Raw genomic sequence first — 24171 nt, forward strand, 5'->3', positions numbered from 1 at the left:
GGGTTACAATTTTTCTTTGATTTATACCAAGAACTAGAAGCACTGGTTGGGTTTATAGATCATTATTATTATTGTTGTTGTTCTATTGGTAACTGCACTTGTATCATCCCCGAAGGTATGAACAGGTAAAACCACCTGAGCGACAAACTTGAAATACTTTCCCGTTGAGGTGCAGAAGCTTTCAGATATTTTGATGTATCAGTTCAAGAAATAAAGTCTAGAAAAATTTATTACTTGCTTGTGATGTTTTATAGACCTCAATAAATACCGGCTTACAGGAGACAAAAGAGGATCCTATCCTGATATTCTTTATTCATCATTTTGGTAAGTTTGATACTCTGGGTAATTTTTAAATTGATCATTTGTTATTAAATTCGTTCAGAGAAATCATTAATGTTTTTGTCACTGAAAATCGTAGAATCTGAAACATTTGTATTGGCTACTTATTTAACAACAGTTTTGACAAACTCAGCAAATCGGTCTGAGAATTATTGTTGAACGTGATTAACTCTTATTTTTGGTAAAACACTGTTTTAAATATTTGTATTTATGTAAAAGTGATTTTATGTTTTAAATTTTCAATCGAATTGAAACGATTGAATAAAGGAACCATTAATTATAATCATAGCGTATAAATATAGAATATTTATTTATTCACACCAAAACAATACATTTAGTTAAGTTCAATTACAATGATAAATAATTTTTATTCTAAAAATAAAGGAGGAGTCGAATTTACATTGTATTTGTTTATTGCCTCAATTGAACTATGGATCGAAAATCGAGTTTAAAATCTCAGAACTCATACAATCAACCAAATGACAGAAATTTTGGCAAGTTAACCTGCTACATGATCTCGTGTTTGTGGATTCAGAACACAGAACTGTGTCTTTTGAAGATAATGAATAACAAAGTATAACTGTCATTTTTCTATCTTTCTAATAAAACTGTATTTGTCCACCAGGAACACGACACACGCAAAAGATGAACATCTTCAATAGACTGACGCCTCGCTACATCACCCTGATTTTCAGCTTCATGACTATCCTTCTTTTGTTCACCCAAAACCCGATCGATAATACTGTAGATTCCTTTGATGACTCGATCTTTCAAGCTTCATGCTCCTGTAAATCTTGCGTCATGGGTTTTATGGACGATGACTGGTTCATTTATCGATACGACCCCAGCATTACACCTCTGCTGAACAGAAAAAACAGCGTGTTACGACGAGACACCTACAGATGGTGGAGGGTAAGTCTTTAAATATTAAATGCTAAACATTTTATCTGCCATTGAGTTCCACATTATAAGTAACATTTGTATGTAATTATAACGATATCACATTTTTTATAATGGATTTCCTGTCCATTTTTTTATTGTAATGCATAATTTTTCTTCTTTACATCAGTATATATAATAAAAAATACTGATTAAGATTTTTGTTTCAGTATTTCTACTGTAGAGTTCCACATCTTAAATCATATTTATAGTTTAATATAAAAGTAGCAAATTTTTAAGGGACTTAATATCATAAAAGACTTCAGTGTCCAGTGTGTAGAACTAGTTTATTGTCTGTTTAAAATCAATTTTGATTAATTTAAGTAAAATTATGTTTTCTTTACCAAGAAAATGGCAAGATGAAAACCACTATTTTCTGTTTCAAACTTTCACATACCATCTTTAAGTTATAATAACATAAACATTTCAAATCCAGATTTGGATTTTCAAATATTTATTATAAAGACTGATTATTTTCCCTAAAATGGACTAGCATTGTATTATCGGAAATTCGTCCCTGGGTTCAAAACTGTTGCCGCACCCCTCCATGAGTTAACAAAGAAATCACAGCGGTTCCAGTGGGGGCAAGAACAGCAGCAGGCTTTTGAAAGCCTGAAGGAGCCTTTGTGTCATGTGCCGGCCCCAAACCCTAGGTTATCATTAATCTTGGACACAGATTCCAGCAACATGGATCTGGTTCCAGTTATTTCCCAGTAGAGGAAAAAGGGAGAGAGGGTGATTTCTTACTATAGTCGGGCCATCAACAGGGCAGAACATAATTACTGTGTGACAAGAAGTGAACTTTAACCATGGTGAACAGGATCTTTTCAAAAAATACAGGTAAATTCGTTCCGGCAATTTACCAGCCTCAAGCCAGCCTCATGCGGCCAGTCGACGAATTGCAGTTTTAGTCACTTCCTTATAGGATTACCATCCCGCCAATCCTATTGGCCAAATAGCGCTTGGCACCGCCCTACGCATGCGTATGCATCGTATACCAGGGTGCCACGCGCCATTTCGCTCAGATTTCATGACTGAAGAAGAATGCTATCAAGCTATGGCACGGCCAGGACCGCAGCATCTCGTTCCCTATTCAGGGAACCATGGATGCATACGTAAACCGAGATGTTCCCTTTCATAGGTCACTTCAATGCTGCGGTGACGTCACCTGCTATGGGAACGCTATACCATAACGCCTGACGTACCTGATAGCTGGGATCCAAGGAAGCATCTGCTCAAGCGGAGAGAACCCGGGAGCCAGGAGCCATCCTCACATCCAGACTGTAAGACTTCATAAATGTGCTCGGTGAGGACCAACCTGCCGCAGCACAGATATCATCCATAGAAGATCCACTGAGAAAAGCTCAAGAAGAAGCCACTGCTCTCGTGGAATGAGCTTTAACCCCTAAGGGCGTAGTGAGTCCGCGCGCCTCATAGGCTAAAGATATTGCCTCCACCAGCCAATGGGACATGGCCTTTATTCTTATGTCCAAAACAGACAAACAGCTGGTCAGACTCACGCCATGGGGCTGTACGATCCACATAAGTCTTTAAAGCTCTCACAGGGCAAAGACTTAGATCTCCAGACCCGGCTTCAGCAGGGGATAAAGCCACCAGAATCACTTGCTGAAAGGGAAAGGGATTAGATGTGACCTTAGGGACATAATTAGGCCTCGGTCACAACAACACCTTCACAGAGCCCGGTGCAAATTCCATGCATGAGGGTGAGACAGAGAGAGCCTGTGAATCCCAACTCTCTTGAGGGAGGATAAAGCCATAAGATGAAGTGTCTTCAGAGTCAGGATTTTATCCGGTACAGTTTCCAAGGGCTCAAACAGATGCCCTGATAAACCCTGAAACACAATGGATAAATCCCATGAAAGAACTCGCACGGGGCGGAAAGGCCTCAGCCGTCGCGCACCCTGTATGAAATGAGAAACCAGTGGATGACGGCGCACTGAGGCACCGTATATTTATTTGTGGTAAGCTGAAATGGCTGCCACGTAAACCTTTAGAGTGGCTGGTGTCGCTCCATCCGAAAAACGGTCCTGAAGGAACTCCAGTACTGAAGCCACTGGGCAGTAAACTGGATCCATATTACGAATTTACACCAGCTCATGAAGAGCCCGCTAACAGACTGATCTGGTCCGCAAACCACGGCTGTGTGTGCAACCGCAGAGCCACCAGCAGCATGCTGTTCCACTCTGTCCAGCCGTATTCTGGATAATACTGCTGGGATAAAACGAATTGGAGGAAAAGCATACAAACTGGTCCTGGGCCAACTGTGAGCTAACGCATCCAAGCCCAAGGGCGATGGGGGGCATTGGGAGAACCATAGCGGGCAATAAGTAGTCATGTTCGACGCGAATAAATCCACTCTCACTTCTCCGAAAATCTGCCATAAGAGATTCACCATTTGGGGTGTAATCTCCATTCCCCTTGCTCCAGAGTTTGTCTGGATAGCAAATCCGCTCCGAAGTTCAAACGTCCGGGGACATGAACAGCTCTGATCGACAGAAATTTGTTCTGAGACCAAAGAAGAACATGTCTCGCCAGCCTGCACAGGGGGCGAGAGCGTAATCCTCCCTGATGATTCAGGTATGACACAACTGCTGTGTTGTCTGATCTTAGCAGCACATGACGGCCGATCAGCAGATTCAAGAAATACTGGAGTGCCAGAAAAACCGCCAGTAATTCGAACCTGTTTATGTGCCAACTGCGCTGTGCCGCTGTCCACAATCCGTGGGCTGGGTGCCCTTGACAAACAGCTCCCCAACCGGTCAAAGACACATCCGTCGTGACAGTCTCTCAGAAAGCACAAATCCCCAGCCGAACCCCAGTTAGGAGAAATTCGGTTGACATCCATAGTTTTAACGACATCACACACCTCCGTGTCACCAAAATCATCCGATGCGGAAGACAACGGGGTGAAATATTTCGTCTTTTCATCCACCACTGAAAACGGAGCATGTGAAGTAATCCCAGATGAATTACGGGGAATGCTGCTGCCATTAGACCTAAAAGTCTGAGGCACAATCTCAATGTCACTGTGCGACCCGCTTTGAAGCATCCCACGCATGATGCAATCGACTGTGCGCACGGGAGAGAAAGCTTTGCTGTCATCGTGCCAGAGTCCAAGTCTATTCCCAGAGAGGTTATCCGTTGAGAGGGGATTAAAACACTTTTCTGGAAATTCATGCGTAAGCCCAGGCTGTTTAAATGATTCAGCACAAGCTCCCGATGAGAGTGTGCTCGAGCCTGCGATTGCCCTAATTACCAGCCAATCGTCTAAGTAGTTCAAAACACGAACGCCCTGGAGCCGCAATCGGGCCAGAGCTGCGTCCATGCATTTTGAGAAAGTACGGGGAGCCAGAGCCAAGCCAAAGGGAGAACGCGGTATTGATACGCTTTGCCCTCTAAAGCGAATCGGAAGAACTTCCTGTGTCTCTTGATGATCTGAATATGAAAGTATGCATCCTTCAGATCGATCGTGACAAACCAGTCATTTGGTTGAATCTGAGACAAAATAGACTTTACGATCAACATCTTGAATTTGCTCGGTTTGAGTGCAAGATTCAGACGGCGTAAATCCAGAATGGGTCGCAATCCGCATTTTTTTTTGGTACCACAAAATAACGGCTGTAAAACCCTGACTCCATCTGAGAGGGGTGTACTTCTTCTATAGCCCCTTTGCTCAGCAGAGCTGACATCTCCTGTCGCAGCATCGCTATTTCCATCGGTTTCACCACCGTGGAAAGAATTCCGCGGAAAGGAGGCAGGCCCCTTCGAAACTGAATGGTGTATCCATGACAAATTGTGCATAACACCCATTTAGAAATGTTGGGCCGAAAACAATACTAGTGGTCTCAAAATATCCGCTTCCTGCAACACTGTCATACACGTTAAAATGTCCGGGCACGAAAAGCTCATGGCGTTCATGCACAGGGGAAGTGTATGCTTAAGAGCCGTTGCGTCTCATTGTGTATATTCCTGAAACGTGTCCACGGCAGGAATTAGGCCAACAGATTGAACATCGGGCTCTGCCACTAGCGACAAAACAGCGGCTGTGCGAGCCGTCATAAACTGGTCATCTGTGCAGGACTCTTGAATCGCCCCTCGAATTCTGAAAGCTGGATTGCGCAGAGTGTCTGAGGGAACGTTTGGCGTTACAGCTCGATCCAATGCTGCTCGAAGCGCTGTTTGCTGCAGGACAGTTAATGTTAGAGCGTGGGGACTGCAGTGAGAGGGTTGGATATGCATTAGCAGTCCAACAGCACTCTCTAGTGGAGGGCACAGTCCCTGGCGAACAGGAAGGAAGCGAATGCGTCAAAGTCGCTGCGTTTCGTTGTGTATAATCCTGAAGCGTATCCACGGCAGTATTTATTCCAACAAGATAAAGCAGCTGTGTGAGCCATCATAAACTGGCCATATTTGCCAGCCTTGTGCCATCCCTCAAACTCTGAAGGCTGGATTGTGCAGAGTGTCTGAGGGGGCGCTCAAATTATAGCTCAGTTCAATGACGCTCGAGGTGCCTTTGCTGCGAGACAGTCAATGTTAGAGCGTGGGGGTTGAGGACGAGAGGCTTTCTCGTTAATAACCGCCATAAAGAGAAGTAAATTTGCAGAAATTAGACACGATTCGATACGCCTTCGACGAGACTTTAGGCCGCGGCCGAGTTCGGCGTGATCCGTTGGGCTAGAGAGTTATTCAAAAACGGCATCGCTGTATAACAGCAGTCCCCCATGTACAGCAATGGTGGCGAAACCCGCAGCGTTCATGACATGCGCTGATTAAGGCTGCTTCCAGGACCTCGAAACCTCTTGGTGGGGGGGGGGGGGGGTTAGTTTATCCACCACGCGGGTAGCCACACAAATAGCTCACTGAGGAAGGGGAGGCGTGTTTGTCCTGTCCGATCGGAGGGAGAGAACTGCGTGTGCCGGCCAGAGCCTACTCAGAGTTCGAAGCCGCGGTTCGACAGATTTGCTTGAAAAACAAATCTGCTGATTAACATGCTCGAGTGGGGGATAGCGAGCAAGTGGAAAAACTCCAGTGAATCACTGTATTCATAGTCAAGCCGCACATATCGTCCTTTACCAACACCTCGTGCGGGGCCTCTGTGACCGCAGAAGCGAAACGGTGGGGGTTAGATGCGAGGTGACTTATAGAAATACAATCCAGAGCGCAGATTCTTTTTTTCTTTTTTTTACTGTAGCCGTAGGCTATCACAGAGAGAACATGTAGAGAGGCTGCTAATAAACATCTCGAGTGCCTCCTCGTGATAAACCAATTATACAGCTCTTACCTTTCGTTGACTCATTGCGTCCACGAAGAGGAGTTAACACTGCTCGTAGAAACCGCTGGAGAATGCGAGATGAATCCTAGGGCACAGATGATTCGCTTCCCTGAAGGAATGAAATCTGAGCAAAATGGCGTGCGGCACCCAGGTATACGAAGCGTACGCATGCGTAGGGCGGTGCCAAGCGCTATTTGGCCAATAGGATTGGCGGGATGGTATAGGGCTTCAGACATTCGTTACGCCGAGGGATGTTCCCATAGCAGGTGACGTCACCACAGCATCGAAGTGACCTATGAATTACCATTATGAGCACGTACGAGTTCAGAATGCAGTGACGTAAGACGTCTACTCCGGGCCAATCATAACAATGTGACGCATTCATGCACTGTTTAAGAAATGAAAATAAATGTCATCCAACTGAAGCAACAGTGAAATTAAAGTGCTTCTCCTTATCCGGGCGGATGAAGAAATTTGTCGTCATCTGAGAGAAACTGTTAGAGATGCAGTAACTTATGATAAAATAACTGTTAACGGTCTCCGAAAGCAATGCATTCAGAGGACAAAGTAAGGTCAATAAACTGAAAAAATTGCGTCTTAATATCTAAAAAAAAAAAAAAAAAAAATTAATCATAATAAAAATAAACGACCATCACAAACGAAGTAGTAGTGGAAGTATTTCTTGTTCCTATTATGACTTTTGTCAATCTATTTGGGGATCCTGCTACTCCACAAATCCGGTAGCTCTAAACCAGATCTCAACCCGCGGTACAGCATGAAATCACACGCAGCCCACCATGATGAACACAATAAAAACATTTTTTTAAAAAACGTTAAGTTTTACAACTTATTTTAGTTTTTGCATAGGTAAAAACACATAGGGTAAATGAGAAGTCGGAGCAGTGGAGAAGAGTGTTGGACATTCGGCATCAACTTTCGGTTTGCCCCGCAACTCAATTGAGGATGTTCAGTCCGTCTTTTTCCCCCAATTCTCCCAAAACAGCTTATACTACTTTTTCAGCTATTAAAATAGTTTGGTTTATGTTTGGAGCAGTTTTTGATCGTTAAACAGGCCTATAAGTTTTGTTTTTAAAGCGGCCAGCACAGAGAGAGAGTTTACATAGCCTATATTTCATCACGAATTGTCTAAAATAAAATGAAAGTGAAAAGTGACATGACATTCAGCCAAGTATGGTGGCCCATACACAGAATTTGTGCTGTGCATTTAACCCATCCGAAGTGCACACACACAGAGCAGTGAACACACACAGTGGGCAGCCATTTATGCTGCGGCGCCCGGGGAGCAGTTGGGGGTTTGATGCCTTGCTCAAGGGCACCCAAGTCGTGGTATTGAAGGTGGAGAGCGAACTGTACATCCACTCCCCCCACCCCCAAACAAACAAACAATCTCAATACAATTATGCCTAATCCGTATAGAAGGTGTATCTAATGAGGAAATGATGAGTCAGGCAACTTCATCCTTGGCACACAGACTCAGAAAACACTAGTTTATTAGTAAATAATTCATATATATTTTTACTATTTCCCTCTGTCACATTCATGGTAATTACTTTTTCAGGCATCTTTTGAACTCCGTTTGAACGCAGAACTGTTTATCTGCGCTGACAGACTATTTGAAACGAATTTGAATCAGCATGGCTACATTCGTGAACGCACCTTTTCTGCAATGCCCCGCGTCTTACAGACTGCAACTTAAAATTGCAACTTCATTGTGCTATTAATCCTTTCCAGATGATTTTCAATAAATTGGTCAGCTCCCGACAGCATCGGGTGTTTTATCGATAGTGAGTATAATTATTTAAACCAGTCGTCTCCCAGCAGGCACAGTACATCAATGTGACGTCAGTCAGACGTCATATTTTGGTTGAAAATGAAAGTCGGGTTGGCGTCTAAACCCAACTTTGTTTGACGTCAAACTCCGACATCAGACAGACGTTGAATTTTGGTTGGAATAAGCACCACACTGCAACAAAAGGTTAAATGCATGGCAGCACATTAAATATCTCAAGATCTCAGCAGAGGAGGATTAAACAACTCCACAAACAGCATTACCAGCTTCACGTATTACGAACTAGACTGACTTTATTTCTGTCAAACATCTACAAAAGCTCTTATTGAAAATTAATGGGTTTTTCTAATATGTTTAATTTCCATAACACCATAACAGTGATTAGTGTTTCCATTAGTTGGGGTCTTAACTCTTATTATATCTCTTGTCTTTTTTGGCTGCTGTGATAGTGTGTATGTCAAGCACATTTGCAGCTTCAAAGAAAGTTAAAGTGACATTAGATCAGGTGATGGCTGTTATCTGTTGATGGTTTTACAAATCATCATGAAATAACCTGATTTACTGATGTTTTTTAGTCTAACAATTATGTTGGGGTTTTAGTACATTCATATTACAAACTCAGATCCAGTAGTATTATAAGAATCATTTAAAATCTTTTAACAAACACAAGCTCAATAAAAGTTACCTACACTGACACACACACACATACATCAACAGTCAGCGTATGAATCTCAACAATGGTGACATGCTTCATGCAGCAATGCATACTGGGAGCCATGATTTATACTTTGGTGGCTACCAGCATGCATTGCTGCATGAAGCATGTCACCATTGTTGAGATTCATATACTTATTATTGATGTGTATGTGTCTCGAAAACAATTTCTCCCATAATGTATTTAAAAATGAAAATTCTGAATGTCTGATCTGTGGAAAAAAAGTATATAAAGTACATAATATAGTTCACTAATAATAAATAACCACTTTGGATCAATGACAACAAGAGTCCTCAATCACTCTTCTTTATGATGATGAAAACTATACCACCTTATCTTTGTTTATGGCCCATTTTACAATAAATGATGTGTTTTAGTTAAAACTATTACAAGAACCACAAACTTACTAATACAAAAGTCAAACTACCCAACTAAAGCAAACATTGACCACAATAATGGTGACCAAACATTTCCGAATAAAACTTAATTCGTTAATTCTCAAAAAGAACTTCTGTAGACGTCTGACAGAAATAAAGTCAAACTGGTTAGTAATAAGTTAAGCTGGTAATACGTGTAATGTTTATGTTATTTTTGGGGGATGTTTATTCCAGCCAATATTCAGCATCTGCCCAATGTTGGAGCTTGACTTCAAACAGTCGTTGGATTTAGACATCAACCAGATTTTCATTTTCAACCAAAATCCAACGTCTAACTGACGTTGGAGTCTACATCCTGTGCCTGCTGGGTAAGTTGTCTCTGTAACAAAAGCAGTTGCATGACTACTAAAGATTGAAACAAAAATGAAACCATCAACAGAAATACTGAACACGTATTACCCTCCGTGTTTAAAAATAAAATTATAAGTGCGTTAATAGTTATTCATTATCAGCCAGCTTCTATGGATAATAAGAGTTTAAAGACGTCACACAATTTACCGGTATTTTGGAATGGATGTGTGAATGGTGCTTTTCCGGAAAAAAAGATGGAATGTTGTTGACTGTGTGAACAGCGCATTTTTGTATTTACCGGTAAAGTTTGTATTTTTCCAGTAATTTTACGGCAATTTACTGGTATTACTGTGTGAAAGAGGCTATTGTCATGTTTTACATATGGGCTTTGCAATGGGAAGTGATTTTAATGATGGAGAGCTGGTATGGGTCTATAATCTGAAGAGGCAGAAGGGATGTTCACCTAAACTGGATTGCACTTGAGTTGGACCCTGTTATGTAGTGAAGAGGCTCAGAAAGTGTGTTTACCGTGTTCAAAAGAGGCCTGGGGCACAGACAGTGGTTTTACACCAGGACAGGATGGCTCCATATATCTGGGAACGGCAACCCTTCAAGAGCAGAGGTCAACAGTAGACCGCTGGAACTGAACATGCTGTGCTGGGAGGGTCTGGGGCTCTTCTGGGTCAGTCTGAGTTGGGGGCAGCTGAAGATAGCAAATTGAGCGCTGACATTGACATTTCAGTGGAGGCAGTCATAGAAGCCAGGATGTGGAGTTCTGGTGGATTAAACCCTTGAGGTATGTGATACCCGCCAGTGGCCCACAGCAGACCACAAAAGTGAAGACTGGATCACAGCTTCAACCCAGTGAGGCACTTTGTGGATTTCACCTTTCCTTGGGGATGAAAAACCTGAGGAGGGGGCAGTGGGGCAATGACACAGTTTAATCTTGGTTATAATATATATATATATAGACACACAGTATATATATAGGCTTCCAGCAGTACTGTAGATCATGGGACCTCACCCATAAATGAAGACTTCATGTGTTTGTATTGGGGTATAACATGCATATAAGTTTTCAAAAAAAAAAAAAAAAGTGTTCATTATGAATTATATTAAACACTTTTTTATCCTTGTGACACAGAATGCTTTTGGGTCTTTAACAGTGACAGTTTGCAATTCATGAGTAAGATTTTAACATTACTTAGACATTTTATTCCACAAAAAAAAAAAAAAAAAAAAATCACACATAAAAGTACCTAAAAAGGTTTTTATAGGGCAAACATTTTTTTTAAATGCTATGTCCTAAAATACATAACTTCCTGCAGTAGCTTAGTAAAACTAGTCATGTGATCAAGTCATGTTGAATTTCTCAACGTGAAAATGAAGATACAAATCAACTGTCTTCGCACGTCCCTATTATGTAATGTCAATATTATGTAAACCAATATTAATAAAACAATATTCGTTGATGCTTATCTTGAGCTTTCAAATATTTGTACAGGGTCTACAGCCATCAATGTTCAGGATCAACTACACAGAGGTGGTGGATCAGATGTTTTCTCTCTTCCCTGATAAAGAGCACTACTCAGACGCCAGTCCAGATCGCTGCAGAACCTGTGCTGTGGTGGGAAACTCTGCAAACCTTCTGGGATCCCATTATGGGTCTCTAATAGATTTCCATGATGTTGTGATTAGGTAAAAAACAGAATAATGCACATAATCTGATCAAATTTTCTCTACAACATCAGTTCTTTAGATAGCTTATTAATACCTGTTACTTGTATTGTTCTCTCAGGATAAATAAAGGCCCGACAAAAGGTTATGAGAGGGATGTGGGGTCAAAGACAACTCACCGGATTCTGTATCCTGAAAGCGCCATGGACTTGGACAACTCAACCCATTTGGTGCTTTTTCCCTTTAAGATTCGCGACATGCAGTGGCTCATAAGTACCTTCACCACTAGACACATCACGCGGTGAGCACAGTTAAAAAAAATAAAATAAAAAATAAAAAACCTATGAAAGAAATATTAAATATTATATCTGCATAATTAGTAATCCATCTTTTTGTTCCTCAGCACCTACACACGAGTCAAACCTTCAATCAAAGCAGATGAGAACAAGGTGAGTAACCATATCATTAAATTAATCCAATTAAATTCAAAGCAATTGCACGAAGGATATCAAAAATAGTCATTGTAATGATCCACAGAAAAAAAAAAGGGGGGGGGGGGGTGTGGCACAACCAACATAAATCCAGATGTTCAAACATCAAGTGGACAAAGCAAAAACAGAGAACACAGATTTTTAAATACTGGGAACATAATCAGTGGGAAACAGAAACAGGTGTGGGGCTAATTAACTAACCGAATAAAGAAACTCGGTAAGAACAGAAGTCCATAACTATGACAGTATGTCTCATTAATGTTTTTGTTTCTGTTTAGGTGATGGTCCTCCATCCTGCTTTCATAAAATACGTCTATGAAAAATGGCTTCTGAAACATGGCAGATATCCATCTACTGGCTTCATTACAATAATATTTGCCATGCATATCTGTGATAAGGTAAAACTGTTTGCATTTTCATTTTAGACTAATTTTATAAACCGACGTTATGCTTGTGAAAGGCACATCATATATTAGAAACCAAATCAAAAGGTACACATAAAACAGAAATGAAAATATTTACCTATAATTTGCCTAAAAGTGGCACTAAAATCATTTGAACATGCACACAAAATTTGATCTTAACGATCACCTTCTATAACCTCAATATCAACAAATATGTTTTTGTGTCACAAACACAATTTTGCCAGGCATTCATTTGTGGATTTTCTGTACATTTTAAATAGTTTTCTTTGGATCTGTGCATTGCTACACACATTTGTGGATTTTATAACATTTCTAGCATTCTAGATGCACACTAATCCACAAATAGGTAGACTCTGCCCACCATCTACTTAAAGGGTTAGTTCCCTCAAAAATGAATTAGTCCATAATTTACATCCTAGGCGTATCATCTATATCTATAGAACTATTCAAATGCAGTTTTCTGTCACAAATCAATAATTGTCTGTCACAATATGTCTTCTGTTACAGAACAATGACTAAATATGGAATCTTGACTGTCAGACCTTTCCAATGATATGTGTTTTGTTAGGATTAAAAAAAGATTAGATTTTCTAAAACACAAGCTAAAACTGCTCTGTCTCTTACACAGGTGAATGTCTTTGGGTTTGGGGCTTCAAGTACTGGAACCTGGCATCATTACTTTGACAGAACTCGCACTCACTATAAAGGCGGCCCTCATGGTGGAGACTTTGAAAACAAAACAATCCATCAACTTCAGCAGAGAAACAAGATTTCAATATATAAAGGTTATAGATAAGACCAGGAATGGACATTTTCGGTTAAATATATTAAGTCATTTTGTTAACATGTTGATAAAATTATATCACTTTCTTGTATCCAAGAGTTTAATGTGTTAAGAAACCTTATGATTATCACAATGTTGCAACATTCACACAGATTTGTTTACGCATTTAACAAAGAAACAAGATTTCTAAATATAAAGGGATAAATAAGACTTCCATTTAATGAAGGATCTCAAAATGGTGTATAAAACAAAACAAACCAAACCAAAACAGCTACAAAATGAATGTAAAAATGAAAGACAAATAAATATATTTTAATATGAATGTTAGCTAACTATGGTAACAATGTTTTAGGAGCTGTAGCAAATGCTGTATATTGTGCTACTCATATTTATAATACTACAAACTGTAAACATATGGTATGTACCTGGTGTTCTTGTACTAAAGTAGCCAACTAATCTGTAAGACATTTGGAATGTTTTATGGATATTCAAATTCTATTTTGGTTGTAACAAATGCTGTATATTGTGCTACTCATATTTATAATACTACAAACTGTAAACATATGGTATGCACCTGGTGTTCTTGTACTAAAGTAGCCAACTAATCTGTAAGACATTTGGAATGTTTTATGGATATTCAAATTCTATTTTGGTTGAAACAAAAAAAAAATCCTGTACCAATAAGAAATGTCAACACAAAACAAAAATCTTCTTTGTCATATTGTTTAAGTAAGGAATAATTGATGACAGGCCAATTCATTATTAAAGAAAGAATGCACACCCTTCGTGTCTGGGCCATTACACCTCAGGTATGCATTATTTTTTCAAATAATCCAATGGCCTGGAGTCAATTATTCCACTTATACTATGGTTACCACACCTCACAACATCAATCAGATTATATATTTAAAGGGATTCGTTCAGTTTTTGTAGTTAAATCGCTTTTGTGAGTAGGAATATTTCTGCCACATATCATTCAATGACTCTTGCTAATTCCAAAACATAATTTTAAAGCTGGTAATGGAGACTTGAACCAATGCAGTTATTAATTAAGCTATAAGAAAGAGAGCAAGAAAGAAGAGACACAGAGAGAGAGGTTTAAAAAATCTTTAATCAATCAAAAGATTGCACACTTGGGACAACACAATTTATTTATTTTTTTTACAGTATTCACCAAATAAATGGTAAAGAGTCATCTTCAAAAAAACACAAATTAACCACTATTTACACCCTATTTGTATTCAACCATGTTTCCTGTAGTTTATATATTATATATATATATATATATATATATATATATATATATATATATATATATATATATATATATATATAAATAATTCTTCTTTTTCTTTACTCTTATTCTTTTGACTGCAAGTCTTCCAAATAGATAATTTTGCTTGTCCAATTATAAAATTGCCTACAGTACATCGCTCCTTGTTTAGTTTAGAATACCTACAGCCATAAATAAAAATAATTTTGTTAAAATCGAAGCCCAGTCCGCCAATAATCCTTCCCAACAATGCAAAATGTGGCACCAACCTTGAACAATTAATGAAAACATGACATGACTTCAAAACTGGAGGAGGAAGAGCAGCTTTCAAGCCTAAAATCAACATGAACACACACCCCTGGAGCCGTGGGCAGCCTTTTATGCTGCGGCACCACGGGAGCAGTTGGGGTTCAGGGCCTTGCTCTAGGACACTTCAGTCATGGAATTGCCACCCCAAGACTCGAATTCACAACCTTAGGGTTAGGAGTCAAACTCTCTAACCATTAGGCCACAACTTCTCTACCACCCTCACAGACCTCAATTCAACCTATAAACCAAACCAGAAGGAAGCCAGTGAAATCATTCCCCAAAAAGATCAACAAATACCTTCTATATTCTTTGCAGTAGATGTTTTAGGGGGTCAATAACAGTCAAAAGATGCCATAGCATTGATGCTGCTAGATTTTTTACAACAAGAACCCTCCCTCTATAAGAAGGATCCATTCTCCATTTCTGTAAGCACCCAGCCACGTTTTTATAGAGGCCTACCCTATTTCTTTCCATGCATTGCTCTGTTCCAAAGAAAACCCCAGCACTTTAAGCCCCTCTAAACTCCAGGAGCAGCACTGAGGAAGTTTTGGAATGCCTTCTTCCTCCCACTGGCCTAATAACAAAAGGTGTACTTTTTTTTCCCAGTTGATTGTAGCTGAAGAGGCGTTTTGATAGATCTCATTTTTCTTGTTTCTAAAAATTCAACAGTACTTCCATCATCCTCTTCAATGTTCAACTGCAAGATACCTTGTTCAAGTTTGATTGAACTTTACTGATGTCCCACCATTGACTCAGAGACATGTACTGAGATTTTCTCTCTCTCATTGCCCCACATAAAAGTGTAAATGAGTGTTAAAAATTGTGATACTGCAAAAGCTTATTATTAAAATGGCAGTAGGGGCATTTAAATTTGCTCTGAGCAGTAGTGACATTGGCAGACATATAATGATGATCTGACTGGGAGTAATACAACTATTAAAAAATGACACTTATTTCTACATGAATTTTGTCAAGTCTTGCTGCAGGAAAAATAGTATAATTTACTTTTATCCATGTATATTGTTTTACATCAGGAAAAGCTTCTCTCCAAATATCTACAAGATCATAATACATTATCAATTTTCTATTAAAAACATCTGCTGATGGATTATGCGGTTTTTCATGATTCCTATCTAATGTGTAATCTAAAGTGCAATTAAAATCTCCATCCAATACAATAATCCTACCCTGTGGAACACTGCTTAAAGCTGTATGAAGTTTTTCAAATAAAAGCATACGTTCTGACCCAATATTTGGGTAATTTATTCCCATCAGTGTGAGTTTCAACACTACCATTGTTCATAATAATATAATCAAAAAGAGATGCTCTTTTCACAGCATCACAACACCCATTAATATTTAAAGACCCAAAACACAAAGGTGACATGATGCTAAAGGAAAGAAGAATTAATGAAAAGAAAAAAAAACTAATTAATTCTGAAATCACTACAAAACTCTTTTCTTACCAAGTAAATGCAAAGAACTTCTCAAACTGCTCAGAATGTTCTTAAGACGATATCGTTTCTGCTTATCAAGTTCCTCAAAATACGCTTTTCTCATTGCTACTGTACCAGTGTGATAAAATGATGAGATGGATTCACTAGCAAGTAAAAGTGAGTTTATTAGTAAATGTGGAACAGGGATGATGATGAAGATGTGAAAATAATGTCCAAGGAAGCAAACACTCAGTAACAGGGATGCTGTAGTACAGCCCAGTCCGGACGTGATGATCCCGTTAGGTTAGTGAAGATGAACAAAGATCCTGAAGTTGACGGCTGTGATAATCCTAGAGATGTTGACGATGTGAATGCGGACATGTAGGACAAATGAACAGGCAGCGAAGAAACTGGACAGGTGGGAACAGGCAGGAACATTAAAAAAATGATCCCTCCTGAATGTCATTCTTGGGAAGGTGGTCAAAGCTGTCAGAGGCGTGGCTAGTTGGCTGAAGTTGCGAATGAAAAGGCGGTAGAAGTTGACAAACCCCAGAAGCCTCTGTAGGGCCTTACGGGAATCTGGACTTGGCCAATCTACCACAGCCTTAACCTTCAGGATCCATACGCACTCCTTCAAAAGACATAATGTAACCTAGGAAAGGAACAGACTGTGTTTCTCCATCTTGACAAAAAGCCCATTCTCTAGCAATCTCTGAAGCACATGTCTGACATGTTGAACGTGTTCCTGGAGAGAAGAAGAAAAAATCAATATGTCATTCAGGTAGACATATATGAACCGATCTACCATGTCTCTCAACATTTCATTGACGAGTGCCTGGAAAACCGCTGGGGAGTTGGATAACCTGAAGGGCATAACCAAGTATTCAAAAAGGCCTCTGGGGGCCATGTTAGATAAATTCACAGCATCCTGCAAAAAAAGAAAAAAAAAACACAGATGAACAGTCGGACACAAGACAAAACTCATAACATTGAGTACTCCATGAAGAAACAGAATTGTGTCCCCAGTCAACCTTAGGATTATGCTGAACCAGCCAAGGGTGACCGAGAGCGATATGAGCCAGGGCTGAGCCCAAGAGGTGAAATGATGTAGATTCTGAGTGATTGCCAGATGTGATGAGTGTAAGAGACTTGATAGAAAAGGTTATAGCGAGGAGTTCCTGACCGTCATGGGTATTAACGGAAATGGTGTTCTTAAGTGGAGTGATAGGAATTCCAAGAGTTAGTGCTAGTGACCGGTCCATGATGTTACCCTCTCCTCCAGAGTCCAAAAGTGCTTGTCAGATGTGGGACCGGGCCGCCCACAGCAGTCTTACCAGGATTTGAGTAGAGGATGAGGTCACTTCAGATGACTGAGTCGAGCGTCCAACCTTAAGGCCAGCACAATCAGTCCATCCAGTTTATTGGGCAGGTCCAGCGTGAAGATCTCCCTTTTGATTCGGTCAGCCAACCCATGCAGGAACATGTCCCACTGCGCCTCCTCATTCCAGTTGCACTCGGCAGCCAGGATAAGGAAGTCTATGGAATAGTTGCTGACCGAGTGGTTGCCCTGACGGAGGTCGGCCAGTTGACGAGCCACTTCCCTACCTGCCACCGCCCGGTCAAACACCCGCTTCATCTCCTCAGAGAGTGTCTGTAAATAGGGACAGCATTGGTATTGATTCTCCCACACCGCCGCCCCCCACAGTGCCGCTCGTCCCGTGAGTAGTGTTAAGACGAAAGCCACCTTCACCTCCTCAGATAGTTAGAAACGCTCTGACACCTGTTTCAGCAAGGCTTGAACTGCTCTTCCTGTAAGAGCCAGATTCTCTTCCTGTTGATCCATATGGGTGCTGCTGTGTGATAAAAGCTCCTGGAGATCGCTGTTGCTTGCTGAATCCAAGGTGATGGGTCAGATTGTTCTGTGATGAAATGATGAGATGTTTTCAATAGCAAGTAAAAGTGAGATTATTAGTAAATGTGGAACAGGGATGATGATGAAGATGCGAAAACAATGTCCAAGGAAGCAAACACTCAGTGACACAGTAGTACTGTAGTACACCCCAGTCCGGACGTGATGATCCCGTGAGGTCAGTGAAGATGAACATAGATCCGGAAGTTGATGTCGGTGATAATCCTAGAGATGTTGATGACGTGAAGGTGGAAGTGCAGGACGAACAAACAGGCAGCTAAGAAACTGGACAGACGGGAACAGGCAGGAACATCTCCATAATGTGCTGTCTTGGAAGGCTATTTTTTTTTTATATAGCCACGTCAGGCAAAATGTCAAAAGGGCTTAAGTTTTTCAGAAGACATTTTTTTTTACATGGACTAAACGGCTTCGCGGCTGGTGCCATCTTTAATTCAATAAAAAGGACACATTGGAACGCTGCCATAGTTGGTCGCTTACTGGACACCACCATGCCTACCCATTTATAGATCTTAGCATTTAGAGCCAAATTGTTTGCCAGATTTTAATTATCAAAAGTGATCGGCAATTTAAACTCTTTAATGACATTACGAAATAGCCTAGGCTATTCACACTGAAGGCATCAAGGGCTATTTGACCAAGAAGGAGAGTGATGGGGTGCTGCGCCAGATGACCTGGCCTCCACATTCACCGGACCTGAACCCAATCGAGATGGTTTAGGGGTGAGCTGGACCGCAGGCAGAAGGCAAAAGGGCCAACAAGTGCTAAGCATCTCTCGGGGAACTCCTTCAAGACTGTTGGAAGACCATTTCAGGTGACTACCTGTTGAAGCTCATCAAGAGAATGCCAGGAGTGTGCAAAGCAGTAATCAAAGCAAAAGGTAGCTACTTTGAAGAACTTAGAATATGACATATTTTCAGTTGTTTCACACTTTTTTGTTATGTATATAATTCCATATATAATTCCACACATGTTAATTCATAGTTTTGATGCCTTCAGTGTGAATCTACAATTTTCATAGTCATGAAAATAAAGAAAACTCTTTGAATGAAAAAGTTTTGTGTCCAAACTTTTGGTCTGTACTATATATATACACGTAGCGTATTTTAACCATTCAGCAATCATTTTTAAACATTTTAATTGATTATTAATGGTTCAAAATTAGCTGATACAGTTTGCTGCATTCATGCGCACTCAGAAACCAGTGACTGTGAATGTATCAGCAGAGCTTGTACAAGCTTTTCTCATCGTTGAATCTTTCTCAGACATTTCCAAATGTCGAAATTGGGTTGCGCATCTAGCTGTGCATGGTGATGTCCAATGCCTCTGGTTACTGGAGCTTCTCAAAGTTGGGAATAGTCAAAGGAGAGCTGGGGTCCTCAATGGGACAGGAACGAATCATGCTGGCGCTTATGAGCACTGAGCATGAGCTGCTGTGCAGCCTTGACTTCACTGAAATGATCGAGGAATTTGTGCTTAAGTATAACAATATAAGTAAGCAGCAGTGCAGTAGTAAGAGTGACAATATGCCTAGGAAAAGCAGGATAATCTGGTTTAGATTTAGTTTAATCTTTCAGATAATTGCTATTGAATGTTGATATTAGCTACATAGCTTGATGTTAATCTTGAGTTGTTACAATAAAACATCAATAATACATCGTTATTATTATTCATGTTCAATAAAGGCTGGCTGTTTGAGTCGCTTCTTGGTCCGTCTGAGTGCGCTTGAGGCTCTGTTGAGTGTCGAACGCACATGCACCAATGCAGAGAAAAAATAGGCCCTTTTTGCACTGCAGCACCAGGCCCAATTTGGTCCTAATCCGCTGCTGGTTATGAATAAAGTAATTTCTGTTTTGTCAGTAACATGCAGCAGCCGTGAAAATATACGATTTTTTTATTATTATTTTATCTAGTAAACACCGCTAGTAAATAATCTGCAGGATTAATCAACTCGGCTCGTCTGCTGCTTCGCTCTTGTTGAAAATGAACTGAGCACAGGCGAAACATAATTAACTGAGTTGTACATACACGTTTCATTTTTGTAAATTCAAAGACCTGCCATGTCTATTTATTTCAGGATAGGTTTCATAATAGTCTACACTTATCACGGACAGCAACAACAACAACAACTGATAAAAAGTAATACTAATAGCCACAGTAGTGGAACCTGTAGTAGTCGTAGGATAACACAATGCAAGCCAAGATGATGAAAAAATTATTTCTGATTGGGCTAATAAAGCTCAAGCACATGAAGCAAAATATTACTATTAAATATTACTGACAAAATAATGACTTAAGTCGAAATAACTAGTTATGTCGAAAAACGACTTATGTCGAAATAACAAGATATCCCCCCATCCTAATTATTCTTCCAGTTAAAAAAAAAACTAAAGTTAAACCTGTATGTCACAAAAAGTGATGTATATGCTTTAATTTAGAGTGGCAATTGGCTGCTGTGGCTGAGAGTACGCGTCTATGTCATCAGATTCCCGAGCTTTTCAGTATTCCAGAGCTTTACTGCGGTATTAATAAGTCAACTCTAGATCGGCTGCAACTAGTCCAGGATACTGCTGCAAGACTCCTGACCCGGACATGAAGATATGAACAAATCACTCCCATCCTAGTTTCGTTTAATTGGCTACCTGTAAAATACACAATTGAGTTCAAAATACTATTTTGTCTGTATTTATGTAGTACTGTGGTTCTGTGAGGTGCGACAAAGTTCTACCAAATTGTGAACTTTGCAACAAGGTGAAAAAACACACTGTATTGTGTTTACACAACAGAAAAGAATGTGTACAAGGCTGTACCCCGCCCTCACCTAGGGTACTTAGAAAACATCTTTGTTATAATAATTCCAGCATACAGACCACTTCTGAAACTAACCAAACCGGTTCAAAAACTCATCACAGTTGATGATGCCAGATGATGCTACCTCAACACTACAAGACTGCTTTCAGTGAAGAGACTGGAACATGTTTAAACAGACATCCACCTACAGCAACCTGACAGACCAGCATTAGTACACTGAAACTGTGAGTGCTTAAATAAATAAAAAACTGATGATGTGACAGTCACCAAGACCATGAAGAGGTTCATGGGCTGCTAAATACCAGAGATGAAGCATTCAGCTCAGGAGATAAAGCAATCCTCAAAACAGCAAGAGTCAATCTGTCCTGTGGCATCAAAAATGCAAAACTGTTATATTCTCAAAAAATCAGCAATCACTTCACAGACAGCAGAGACACACAGAGCCTGTGGCAAGCCATTCAGACCATCACTGACAACAAGCTTCCGAAACAGGCCTGTGATAATGACACATACCTCCCAGATGCCCCTCAACCACTTTTATTCACGGTTTGAAATGTACAATGACACACCTGCACAAAAAATGCCCATATCTTTCAACGACCAGGCGCTCCGTCTGTCTCCAGCAGATGTAAGGAAAACCCTATCTAGGATTAACCAAAGCAAGGCTTCGGGCCCTGATGACATACCTGGCTGTGAACTGAGAGACTGTGCTGCACAACTGACAGATGTGCTAACAGATCTCTTCAAAACCTCGCTGAGCCAGACTGTCATCCCCACATGCCTCAAATCAGCAACAATCACAGCGGTACCAAAAAAAATGGACTTTAGGAGAAACTCCATTGACCACCCCCTATTGACCATGAACAGTGCAAATGTGGAGAGAGTCAGCAGCACTGCATTCCTGGGGGTGCACATTACAGAGGGTCTCACCTGGACCACCAACACAGTGTCACTCTCCAGGAAGGTACAAAAGCACCTAAACTTTCTCCACTGGCTGAAAAGAGCAAGTCTCCCTCCACCCATCCTCACCACATTCTACAGAGAGTGTGCTGACCAGCTGCATCACTATCTGTTATGGGAAATGTAGTGCATCAGACCGCAAGACCCAGTGGCATGCACAGGAGCGGGGCTGGGGGGGCTCGAGCCCTTGCCCCCTTGAGGTACGATGCTAAAGTGCTCTTGCGGTCTGGTCTAGCCCCCGGTCCGTGATTTCTGCAGAGGACAGGGTTGTGATATATGAAGATTTCGTTCGTGGATGATAAAAATGTCTCCACAATCTGCTATTGAGGAAATATCGTTGTATCAGTGTACATTCTATCAGCTGCAGCATGCAGTTCTGGCGCCACCGAATCAATCTAGCCTACTGTCCAACGCGACATATATTAACATCAGTGTTAACTCAGCAGTAGAGTTATTCTCACAGGACACTACACTTATTAACAATCACAAAAATGTTTTGCATTTTCTTTTAAGCCTTATGGTTAAACAGTTCATTTGTGTGCTGTTCTGATTAGCGCTTTTTCTGAGTACACCCAAAAAAAAAAACCATTAAACAGTGCCTGATTACTGAACTAATTTATGTTTACTGCTAATACTCTCAAAACACATAAGGTTTTTACGTATAGACTCAGTTATGTCTAAAATGAAAGTAGACAACTGAGAGAAAGGATGCATACTTGTATATTAGATTCATGCAGGTCTTAAAGGGACAGTAGGCTACATACAAAAAAAAAAAAAAAAAGGGAAACACTATGGAAGTCACTGTGGACCAGCAACTGTTTTATTCCTTTAATGTTAATAAAACACCAGACACAAAGAGAAAAATCACTCACTGCTCTTGACTGAAAAACTGAAATACAGTTGTTTTATTTGGAATCAATGTGTATATATAGTGTTTACAGTACATTTATGTTTGTTCATTAACTTTTTTTAATGCTCCTACTACGTACCATATTTTAACCTATCCCTGAAAATAAAATGCTGTTTATTTTATTTGTATATTATGTGTATTTGTCATGTGTATCTTTGTTCTCATTTTTAATAACATAGATTAAATAATTTAATTGCCCACTGTGGCCTTAATAGACATCATGCAACTTTATATTTCCTTACACTGAAAGGCTTTGTCTTTATAATGGGGAAAAACAGTCTGGCTGTAATGCTCACACAGCTTGCAAAATAGAAAAACCAAAATGACAAAGAATCGTGATAAAATTGTGATATTTAATATATATATATTATATATATATATATATATATATATATATATATATATATATATATATATATATATATATATATAGATATATAGATATATATATATATATATATATATATATATATATATATCTATATATATATATATATATATATATAGATATATATATATATATATATATATGAAATGATATTTTTGCCACCCCAATGTGCACGGCCCTGCTTCTAGTAATCCTGAAGACCTTGATTAGGGTTGAAGTGAAACTCTGCAGGACAGTAGCCCTGAACAAAGCAACTGAACAACATTCATTAGGAAAATGGTGTGTCAATAATGCAAAATGTAGTAGAATAATCATCTGTTTCTTGTGGTCTTGTCCTGGTGGTCGTCTGAGACAAGGTCTTTACAGGGGATCTGTATCTGGGGCTCTAGATATGTGATAATTTTAATAAAAAAAGAGATATCATTATGTATGTTATTTTTATTTGTAGCTATCAAGAATATGCAATTCTACATAATAGATATTTACATTTACTGATTTTATAACAATTAAAATGTATAATTTATAAAAAATAAAAAAAAAATAATGACTCATATGTTCATTTAGTAGTGGCATTTAGGAGCTGTTTCCCTGATCATCCAGTTCAAGTAGTTCACACCCTTTCTTTAGAATCAGTTAATAAGTTTAACTTTTTAAATAGTTCGGTATAAGTCCCTCAATTGTCCTCAGGGTGTAAAAATTGGAAAGGGTTCAAATATGGAAAAGATTCTGCAAAATCTGAGAAAGTTTAGGATCTGGAGGATTTTTCTGAAGAAAGCGGGCATTTAAACTGTTCAGGACAAAGAACTCATTTAATACTATCACAAAAAAAAACCTGAACCACATTATTATTATTTTTTTAAATCAGCTATTATTCTAAATTGAAGACTAAACATATTTTAAATTAAATTACTTCATCGGGCCAGTCCTAAATAATAATAATTAAAAAGCTTACTATA

At 39.6% G+C, this 24171-nt stretch overlaps 1 protein-coding gene across 2 annotated transcripts; it reads left to right on the plus strand.

The window, feature by feature from the left end:
- The first annotated feature begins 26 nt into the window (after window positions 1-26).
- Window positions 27-14052, plus strand: LOC113072321 (CMP-N-acetylneuraminate-beta-galactosamide-alpha-2,3-sialyltransferase 1-like). 2 transcript variants are annotated; one of them, XM_026245336.1, is made up of 8 exons: window positions 27-125; window positions 255-324; window positions 965-1251; window positions 11329-11522; window positions 11623-11802; window positions 11905-11950; window positions 12271-12390; window positions 13046-14052. In XM_026245336.1, exons 3-8 carry the CDS (start codon window positions 985-987, stop codon window positions 13211-13213), a joined length of 975 nt encoding a protein of 324 aa, XP_026101121.1. In that variant the 5' UTR covers window positions 27-125; window positions 255-324; window positions 965-984; the 3' UTR covers window positions 13214-14052. The 2 variants fall into 2 exon arrangements, with proteins under 2 accessions (XP_026101121.1, XP_026101119.1); XM_026245334.1 differs by lacking the exon at window positions 27-125 and having other exon boundaries at window positions 176-324.
- Window positions 14053-24171: the final 10119 nt, after the last annotated feature.

Source organism: Carassius auratus, unplaced genomic scaffold (genome assembly GCF_003368295.1).
Source record: "Carassius auratus strain Wakin unplaced genomic scaffold, ASM336829v1 scaf_tig00008829, whole genome shotgun sequence".
In the NCBI taxonomy this organism is placed as follows: Eukaryota; Metazoa; Chordata; class Actinopteri; order Cypriniformes; family Cyprinidae; genus Carassius; species Carassius auratus.